A 10,554-nucleotide genomic window follows, 5' to 3' on the forward strand; every position below is an offset into this window, starting at 1 on the left:
ATAAATATAAACGACATCTGTGGTATTGTGGTAAGGCATTTAATCAACCATTATACATGCACTTTACATACAATTTCAAAAAAAATTGCAACAACATATGAAGTCACATGGTGAAATGACAGTTTGTTATAATGAGTAAATGAAGGCATGTCTCTGAAGTCCTCTCCCTACTGAAAGAGTTGAACATCTTGTAAAACAAATGATCACAGTAACAATACAAATAAATTACTTTCTGTAAATCATGGTTAACTTTTTTAAGACACAAGTTTCCAAAAATAATATCCCTTCAATTTGATATTGATAAAACAGACATATTAAGGTTTCAATTCAATAATTCCCACAGGGATAGAAGGCATATAGATCCTGTATTAGTTCAGCCAATCCTTGTCCATCTGCTAAGAATCTATTTCTCAAAGTTTAAATTAGGAGTATGTGAGGATTTTTGTGGCTTTCAATATTTGCTCTACACAGTCGACATATTGGTAACTTGAGTTGTTGATTCTCTCCTTCGCTTCTTCTGAACACTGGTTCAAAACCACATGGTAAAGGTTGGAGCGAAACTGAAAAAAAATTCACATTCATTATCATATGATTGGATCATTCCTTTCTATTTGATTGCCTGTTACTCAGCATTTTAGAAATCGCAAAATCATTCTATATCATCTACCAGGCTATAAAACTAATGTAACATTTTGATTTTTCCTTCGTTGCAAAGAAAAATGCTATGGAATTTCTTATAATCATATTGTATTTAATAAAATGGGTGGCTTTGACTTGGCAGTTAAAGACAAACTTGCATTAGTTTTGCCTCCAACACTTGACAAGATTCAATCTGATAAGTCTGTATGATCAGTTAGTCACTAAATCATGTATGTGTACTGTATATGACATTCCATTTATATTTGTGAACATTTAATTTTGTGGATTGACTAAAGAACGAAATCCACAAAAATTGGTATTCAATGAATATTTATAAAACAGCATTAATATACAATCCTTGCTACTTCCAAATTTGGTCAGTAAAAAGACTTAGTTACCTTAGAAGCACTATATTAATTAACATCAGGTCTTTCAGGCTGAATAAGTACTGTACTTTTTTGGGTGGCCTAATCGTAATATATCATTGTATGAACCAAATTAAATCTTTGTTAGCACTTTATTCAATTTCCATTTCAAAGTCTTACCGTGGTTCCCTCAGCATAGTCTTCAGAGAACTCTTCATCAAACTCGGTACACTTCAACTTCATGGTCCTCTTCTTTGTGGCCAGATATATACCCCAGTCCTCCTGTTATTCATACACATCAAAATAAGTTCTTGGATTATCTATATTAATTGTTACTTTTTTTTTATTGTTAAGACACATCATACAGCTTAGAGCTAAGGCAAGGCTACCTATTTATTGCAATAAATGTTTACATGTATGTCTATTTACACTTGTTTATTTTTTCATTGGTTGATCATACCTCCAGCAGCGGTTCATCCTCCAGAGCCTCGGAGCCCTGGAACAGGACCTTGTCGCTGGTCTCCATCTCGCTGTTCCACTTGGACCAGGAGAAAGCCATGGCTGATGACAGGAGAGCCATCTGCTCATACATCCAGTTTGTCACGATGGAGTTCTACCAAGGAGAAACAAAAAAAAAAAAATTATAAAGACCCGTGCCTAGATGAATTTTATGTAAATATAATAGAAATCATGATCAGAAGGTACAGAGATTTCTTTTCGTTACTAATATATATTGAAAATATATTGATTACATTAATCATGTATTCTTGAAACAAAAGGATTAAAGAGAGCATCAATGTTGGACTCTATTTCTGACCTTGTTCTGAATGCTGACATATTTGGAGGAGTCTTCTGCTGGGAACAAGTTGATGCCCGCCTCCTTCATAATCTGAGAAACCATTGTCAATACATTGGTCAAATTCAACTCACAGTAACTCAAAGTTCTCAAAATAGGCAAAAAAGATCTCTAAAGAATGACAATATTCAGTAGATGTAAAAAAAAGAATTTCAAAAACTCTGAACCTTTATAAGTTCTTTAGGTGTGACCCATTTATTTCGGATTCCATCTAACTCGGGTCTGTCATCAGGCTTACTTAGACAGCACATGGCATCCTATACACAAAGAGAGGGTAAATGTTGGTAGATGTATAAGGCACACAACATGTACAAGCTTCACATCAACAATAATCTACAAGATGATTAAATTGTAATAACATAAGAACTGACAAATAGAAAGAACACTTCAAAGTTTTCGAAATTTGGTCAATCTCATACTGGGTAGTACAATAAACACTTGTTTCAGTAAATATCAAAAGTAAAATAAATTCTTGATTCATCCTTATATAAATACCGGTATATCTTAATTTAACTGTTAAATCTTAGTTTTTAACACTTGGACAACTTCAAGCCATAAAATGACCTTGATTTCAATCTCCACTTCAACGATGGCTGCTATGATGGTCAGGACACAGGCGTTGGTTCTGTGGGGCCTCAGCTCCCATGACTGGAAGGGCATGTTTAGGTGAGAGTCCTGAAGAAGGGCAAACGTTCCAAAATAGGCTGTCTTAAAGGAGAAAATCCTGTTGTCTGCAACCAACAATGGAACGTAAATGACATTATTTCATGCATATATATTCTAAATCTGTGCTACAAAATGTTTTTTAATCATTAGGTGTATCATTATAGAGCAACAATTTTAAGAGAGCTAGATATATACCTCGATACTTAAAAAGAAGAATCAAAATCTATAGTCTGTTAATTTTACTCAGTCTACATAATTTGACTACAGTGATAAGTCCAAGTTTATAACTTTCCGAATGCTGATAATGTAAACTAAATGAATTAAAATGTCATTTTACTAATTATCTAAAATCATTAAATAAACTCAGTATACCGGTAAATGTATATAAGTCAAAGCAACTACCGTATAATTTTTTAGAACTTCTTACATCAAATTGTTATTCTTCTTAAATGACATGGCTTAGTACAGTGTAGTTATAAAGACCAGAACCTACCCTCATCATAGCTCATGTCCGTAAAGCCGTCCTGTCTCCAGTACTTCTTCTTGTAGTCCCAGCGGGCTATCAGGGGTTCCTCAGAAAACAGCACGTGACCCGGCAATCTGCATGGGAAAAAAAATAAAGTATCAATTCCATATGGTCATTAAACTTTATTTTTAACAGTATGTCAGCTGCTCTGTTCTTCAGCTGCCACTTGTAACACACTATATAAGCGTTCCTTTGAAAAGTGGAAAATCGCATGGTGGAGGAGTTTTATCATCTGTACATATATGTACATGTATATTGCACACACCAGGAACTTTGAATTTAAATCAAAATTTGCACCTTAAAAAACATGTGATATCCTTTCTTTTTTTAGATAAAACACTATTGAAAGTAATGAGCATTTACTTGCATATCTCTCTCTCTCTCTCTCTCTCTCTCTCTCTCTCTCTCTCTCTCTTACTTCATGGTGATTCCTATGGCTGGCTTCTCATCCCTTTTCTCTCCTTGAACTGGTGTGTTTCCAGAGCTTTGGTTTTCCTTGGGTAGCTGAGTGACAGAGTCCGCTACATACTCTATGTACTCTAGCTCTGGAGGGTCCACCACTGTTGATGGAAGACATTACAATGAATATGTTATAAGAGTATCAATATAACGGTAATATTCTAGTGTCCAAGTAAAATCTGGTAAATTGAAGTCATCAAAATTTGTGACCCTTACATCTAGTGACAATCCATTTGTTCATGGTCTTGGGTTGTGGAGGGAGGGACATCAAATTGAAGTGAAATACACCTCCAACAATATCATTGGCTCTTAAGTCAACTACATCCTCCTCTTCCTCAAAATCCTCATACTCTAAGGGCTCTATAATGAAAAATTACCATTTGTTAAAAAATGGACTTTCAACAACTTTTTTGCTTCTTTTCCAAATTTTCTTTGAATAATAACTACCGGTATTATTAACAGTATACCTTAACATCTATGTTCAACTTGTACTAATTTAATTTGGCCTTTCATTTTGAGATCAGGCTTCTGAGAGTGAAATAAGAGTTGAATAATGGGAATATTTATTTCAGTTTATATAAACTTTAACAAAATAGAATGATCTAAATAGCTAGGAAATGAGATTATAAGGTCTGGTTCATGGACCACAATCTTGTTCTATTTTTAACCTGGGGTTCTGGGCTCCTCGTATTCCTCAATCTCCTCCTCTTTCTCCTCCTCCTTCTTCTCTGGCTCCTCCTCTTCCTCTTTAGGTCCTCCTTCCAGCTCTGCCAAGGCAGCCATTAAATCCTTTAACACAAAAAAAACTGTTAAAAATTCTGATCAAAGTTCCTCTGTGTAAGTCTTTTTCTACTTTACATCAGAACTCAGTCAATCATCAATGAAAACAATGTTTTTTTAACCTATAGGAAGATTAATTTGTCATTAAAAACTATATACTTCTGTTAACATAAGGTATAATTCATTATAATATATCATGTTAATTGGTAGTTAGATTCATTATGTCAATAGTTAAACGCATGTACAATGATTTTCTTAATGAACACACCAGGTCATTTTAAGGAAAACTAAATCATTAACCATGCTCATGCACTACACTAACATCATAACAATAGGATCTCAAAAATCAACAACACTGAGTTCTTTAGTAAGTTTTGTTCCCCCAAAGCAATGGAATTAAATCCAGTTATTTTCTCAAAAGCACGCAATATGGTAACAATATGGTAACAATATGGTAACTTAGTTAGAAATCAGCAACAAATCAACACAGGTATCAAATCTTATAAAAAGACACATATAGAGTAAAACACTTATGAAATTATTCAGGAATAATTCAATTATTCAGTTCTGGTTTGAGTGTTGTTAGTGAACTTAGTTTTCGATGGAAACTTATCATATACCGGCTTGCTCTGTTCTCCCTCTGTCTAAAAATCATGAATGAAGAAAACATGTTATTCAATCAACTTGGATTTTCTCTCTTAATACTCATCCATTGGAAAAACTGAAGCTTCATATTACATGTATCACTTTTTTGATATTGATAGAATCAATTTTTCCCAAAAGCGAGAAAGAAAAAGAACATCTAAAAACTGAAGAAAATATGGTGTGCATGCATTGCTACACAGGAATTTGTGAATCTTAACTCAAAATGTGACAAAGAAAGTAGAAATACTTGTGTTCAAATTGATAGAATACATTTTAAAAAGAAAAATGTAAATATGTGTGATTATTTCTGTCGTACATTTATAATTACATATGTCTATACCTTATGCATAAAAGTAACAGGTAAATGGACAACATAAACAAAAATTGTTGGTCTATTAGACATATAAACAAATGGATAAACCCCTACAATGCTTGAAACTCTACTATCTTCAATAAATTGTTTGTCTATATATAGGTATTAGTGAAAGTTCAGACATTTTTGTTGGTTTCCAGAAGTGCAATACCATCATATGGCTATGAACTGCAACCTAACTACACCCCCAATATGGTGTCACAAAAGCTGAGACAATTAATGTGACCAGACAATTGAAACCTTTCCCATTTGTGCTTTGCTTAAAAACAAAATGATTGTATATATTTTTTTCTTTAATATATCATCATTTTTTAAACATTAAACAGATCAGTCACCATTTGAAATTCCAAAAATACCAAATGCATCCTCAAAATATATGATTGTGTATTGTTCAATAAATTTATACAATAATTATTATACTACAGTGATCTATTTTTAAATAAAAATAGATATAAAATTGAAGCTATACCAGATGCTAAAAGATGCTACTCTCGTTTGAAAACTTACTATGGATTCAAGCGCATAGTCCTTGAATAAAAATATGCATAATATATTGTGATGACTGATACATGTTAAAAGAAAAAATCCTGTAAGCAGTACATGTAATATATACAACACAAAAAACTTAACCTTAGAAAAATTCACATTTATGATAAGATAAATACTTTAAAAAAAAATAATACCCATTCAATATTTAAAATTACCTGAATGTTCAATTAAATTATTATAAGGGATACGCATCTAATTGTTCTGAATATTAGGGGGACAAAATCAATTTGTAATACTGGTATTTTAAAAAAAGTTTCAGGATTTGTCAACACAAAAAAATACTTTCATGACATATTGGCATTTACAGGACATACAACCGTAAATGTTCATTTAATGATTTAAATTATTTAATTAATTCTTATAAGCATTGCCATTACAAATCCATTCTTATTATCATTAAGGGAGCTGTCTATTATTTCTAATACTATTATTTTAAAAAAAGTTTCAGAATTTGTCAACACAAAAAAAACTTTCATGACATTGCATTACAGGACGTACAACTGTAAATGTTCCAAATAATTTAAATCAAATTTATTTCTTTTAAGAATTGCCATTACAAATCCACCTTCATAAGATTAGGGAGCTGTTTATTATTATTTTTTTTTTTATGATATACAAGGGAGGCTACTCCTGCTTTACAACACACTTACTGTGGGCTCCTTCTCTTTCTCCTCAGGCTCCTCATCTTTCTTTTCCTCTTTGTTCTCCTCAGATTCCTCAGGCTTTGCCTCTTCTGCTGGGGCCTCAACTTAAAATATTAAATCACCACATTACTTGATTTACATCTGTAACTATTACACTGCCATGTAAACTTTGCTCCTCAAATATTTTCATACCAATTTGTTTCTGCTATTCATTTGCCTTTTTAAAAATTTTTAATTCTATAGAAAATGTTTTGGTTTTCTGACAATAACAATTTATTAACTTGTAAAATAATTCATATTGGTTGTTACCGTGAACGATCTTTCGTCGAGGATAGTAGCTTTTACAGGTCGGTGAGTAGTGGTCGTATTTAGGGTCTAACACTCTAATGGCACAGTCTGACAAACACAACACTCGCGGAATTTCAAACGTCAGACCTTGCTTGCCAAATTCAAAAGACTTTATCCTAAAATTATACAATCAAATACATCTAGTTTAAATAAACTGTTTTTCAAAATATTCATTCATATTCTGTGAAATGGTACTTTGGAAGGCATGTGCATAATTATATAAAACTCAATCCCTTTCAATCATAAAACAATTCTGAATTTTTTAAGATCTAAGAAAGGGGAGACAACTGCATTATCATAAGAAAAGTTATGATATTGCTTCAAGTTACTTTTTCATTTGCTTAACATTCGTGGATTACAAGTACGGAAAATCGGAACTGAATTAAGGCCAGTCATGTATTTCAGGCCACTGGAAATGAAATAAGAACAAAATCTGACCAAATCATACTCTAATTATATTTAGACCTTATATATCATATCTAGAATATCAGACCTGGGATTTTTACTGAGGTTTCCCCAAATGCTGAGGCAGACATCAGGACTCTTGAGTTCAAACTGAAGGTTAAAGGTCTCAGGGTCGGCACGGTCAGTTGCCTCCTGCAACAGGTGAAGCGTGGCTGAATCCATCTTCTTCTTCATCAAGGACTGCAATTCTTCCTTTGTCTACATAATCATTTTATTGTGAATTATAATATACATTTTTTTTTTTTAAATTTGGAACTAATTTATTTGGTAGATTTGATGTCCTGACCTCATTGTATAAATGTATTTCCTTTTCTGTGATTTCCTCTGGTGGTGTGTCTTCCAGTAAGAAGTTTAGTTCATCAATCAACTATTGAAGTATCAAAAGATTTAGATAATTACCAGAACAATATATGCTACATGAAAAATATAATGTATCTATTGTTCAATACAATATAATTTACACATGAATGTATAATCAGAGCTATAATTAAAATTTTAATGCAAAAAAACATCACAGTTTATGTATAAATTGAAAATTCTTCAAAGGCTTATTTGGGTCACAGTTCTGGTTTTGAATTCTGAATGAAACATTGCATTTGCAGTAGTTTTACAGACAAAGTACAGTTACCTTTGTGTCCAGTTCACTAGCTTTGAAGACTGACTCCACATCATCATGGTCTGTGTCCTCCAGTCTCAGATTTATATACGTGTTTATCTCCCCTTGAACGGTAGGGTCGGGAGAACCATCGCATCTCATGTAGCGATTCCACTGGAAAAGAAACAAAAAGGCTTTTTATGTACACGATAGATATACAATGAAAGCGTTTAATGGAGAATTAATATGGTAGTAATTATTAGACATTTAACTTAAGGTTGCATTTTAAATACCTTCATTTGTTTCCGTCTTTCATTATGAAGATTTTGAAGGGCTTCTTTATTACTACTTAGAATAGCATTAAGTTGGGTCATCTCAACCTTTCTGTCTTTCTTTTCCTGAAAATTGAAAATTGCTTCAATTCAATACAAGGAATCGTATATAAGTATATAATTAATATCATTACTTTAAAAAAAACCAACTCTTTTTTCAATCTAATTAAAATTTGATGTTAGATCCGCTCGCTTACTCACTTTGTGTACCGAGTAAGCGAGTGGATCTAACATCTAATTTTAATTAGATTGCTCTTTTTTATGAAACACTTTTTTAAAACTTAAGTTCAGAATGCCTACCTCATTTTCCCTTTTCTTTTTTTCTGCCTCTTCTTCCTTCTCTTTCTTTTTTTTCTCTTTGAGTTCCTCTTCTTGTTTTGCCTTTTGTTCCTCTGTTAATGTATCAGTATTACATGTAATATGATTTTCAAGTTAAATGATAAGTCAGAGCTTAAGTATTATTTTTTAATGGTACAATGATGCTGAGAAAAAAAATAAATGTAATGTTAGAAGCACTACAACAAAACTTCAATTTTTATTTTCTCATATCAAAAACATGTATTTAATGTTTAGATAATAAAACATGCACACAGACAGTCACACACTCATTAGAATTTTTCTCAAATTCATTTTCATTCCTATTGAAATTACTTTAGAAACTTCATTAATATATACACTAGTCAAAATTTCTAACCACCTGTCAAGTATTTGGTACTCAGCAGTTCTATATTACTTTTAAATGCCATTGACACTTCAATATTATCAAAGTTGAACAAAAAAATTGGATTTTTTTCAGCCAAAGCGGTCTAAACATGCTAGCATATTCTTAAGTCAGATGTACTTATTTCTATATCTTGCAATTGTTAGAATATTGTTAAACTTTAATAGCTCCAAAAAGTATAAAAGTTTTTGTTTGGAAGAGTCATTCTCATGTCATGCTGCTCATGCACAATATCAGGATATGACAGTCTTTTTGGCATTGTGATTAGTTTTTAGTTTCAAGTCACATTCTGTTTAACTGAAGTTTCTAGGCGATTTAGCCACCACCATAACACAATAAACGCATTATTCCGGACTCAGTTCCAGACTGTCCGGAGTGTTGCTGACCTTCTGCATTAGCAAACATGTCTGGCTTGGAATGTCTGGAACCTTCAACAACGATATCTGCATAATATGTTAACCTTATGATAAACATATGCAGAACAGTAATATTAAAGTGAAGACGGTACATGGTCACTCTCTAGATACAAAATAAGTTTATCAAATAAACAGTTTCATCAGAAAAATAACCACTGAAATAATTCCAATGCTAAAACATTTTGACAGTGATTAGTCATAACATACATTCTATCCAGTGACAGGTTAGAAATTTTGACTATATTGCTAAGCATATATATCGAAAAATGATATACAGTATCTTGCAGTGTTTACTTATTATTCGTTTTTTTTTTTTTTTTTAATTTAATACAATAAATTCATAAAAACACTGTACATATAATTTCCCTATTTGATCAAAGTGATGGCCCAACGATATACTTATCAAAATCACACCTCATTAATATTTCAATCGGAGCAAATAAATGTAGCTGTTTGTTAAAATCTTTTGATCTCGATCTTGTACAAAAAAATATCTCTTTATACCTTCCTCTGCTGCTTTTCGCAGATCCTCCTCTGCCTTTATTTTTTCTTTCTCAGCTTTACTAAGCTTGGGCTTTGGAGGCTACAATAGATGAATTTGAAATAAATCTCTTATATTTTTATTATGGAAGTTGGAACTTGAAATCCTGAGAAAATTCGGTTTCAAAATGTTTGTCTAATCTGTATTTTCTAGGAATGCAACATAGACTAATGTAATACGAAATATCACTATGAATTTTAATTATTATTCATATTTCTTTGCACTATTATCATACCATTTTGGCTCGACAAGGTCCCTTGGCGAAATTGTTGTATAGCAACCAGATTGAGATGTTTGGTTGTCGTGAAATATAAATAGAACATGAAATATTCTATGTTTCATAAATAAAAAGAATCTACGACACTATTTAAACCGAAATGAACTCTTATAACAATATAGAGAAATATAAATTGAAATCATTTTCATTTAACTTGTAGTATGTCGTAAAATAACCAGGTGCGCGGCGCGGGAAATTTAAAAGTTTTGTTTTAAAACACCCAACCTTTTAGCAATTTATTGATTTTCCTTAATTGATTGTTTATTAATATTATTATCGTCATTTATCAAATTTCTTGTTATAATACTGGCCTTACAATAAAAAAATAGTTAACTGATCAATAACGCTACCGTAACA

General features: G+C 32.0%; 1 protein-coding gene across 4 annotated transcripts; it reads right to left on the reverse strand.

The window, feature by feature from the left end:
• Window positions 1-18: 18 nt before the first annotated feature.
• Window positions 19-10,261, reverse strand: LOC128172323 (dynein axonemal intermediate chain 7 homolog). Of its 4 annotated transcripts, none has more exons than XM_052838124.1 (21): window positions 10,156-10,261; window positions 9,884-9,962; window positions 9,350-9,406; window positions 8,543-8,634; window positions 8,204-8,308; window positions 7,944-8,084; window positions 7,602-7,682; window positions 7,344-7,513; window positions 6,812-6,966; window positions 6,509-6,606; window positions 5,817-5,837; window positions 4,180-4,300; window positions 3,728-3,871; window positions 3,471-3,612; window positions 3,020-3,126; window positions 2,425-2,591; window positions 2,028-2,117; window positions 1,822-1,893; window positions 1,465-1,617; window positions 1,185-1,286; window positions 19-560 (listed from the first exon to the last, which is right to left on the reverse strand). In XM_052838124.1, the coding sequence occupies exons 1-21, from the start codon at window positions 10,156-10,158 to the stop codon at window positions 423-425; spliced, it is 2,238 nt and encodes a 745-aa protein (XP_052694084.1). In that variant the 5' UTR covers window positions 10,159-10,261; the 3' UTR covers window positions 19-422. The 4 variants fall into 4 exon arrangements, with proteins under 4 accessions (XP_052694084.1, XP_052694077.1, XP_052694093.1 ...); XM_052838117.1 differs by lacking the exon at window positions 5,817-5,837 and adding an exon at window positions 4,912-4,935 and having other exon boundaries at window positions 10,156-10,260; XM_052838133.1 differs by lacking the exon at window positions 5,817-5,837 and having other exon boundaries at window positions 10,156-10,260.
• Between the last annotated feature and the right edge of the window lie 293 nt (window positions 10,262-10,554).

The sequence above is a fragment of the Crassostrea angulata genome, chromosome 1, assembly GCF_025612915.1.
Source record: "Crassostrea angulata isolate pt1a10 chromosome 1, ASM2561291v2, whole genome shotgun sequence".
Classification (NCBI taxonomy): Eukaryota; Metazoa; Mollusca; class Bivalvia; order Ostreida; family Ostreidae; genus Magallana; species Magallana angulata.

Excerpts from the sequence above, each read along its gene's own strand:
- LOC128172323 (XM_052838117.1), bottom strand. Across the intron at positions 2,118-2,424 it reads AAGTGGAGATTGAAATCAAG|GATGCCATGTGCTGTCTAAG; the intron begins GTCATTTTATGG and ends CTTTGTGTATAG. Across the intron at positions 1,618-1,821 it reads ATGTCAGCATTCAGAACAAG|AACTCCATCGTGACAAACTG; the intron begins GTCAGAAATAGA and ends TCTCCTTGGTAG.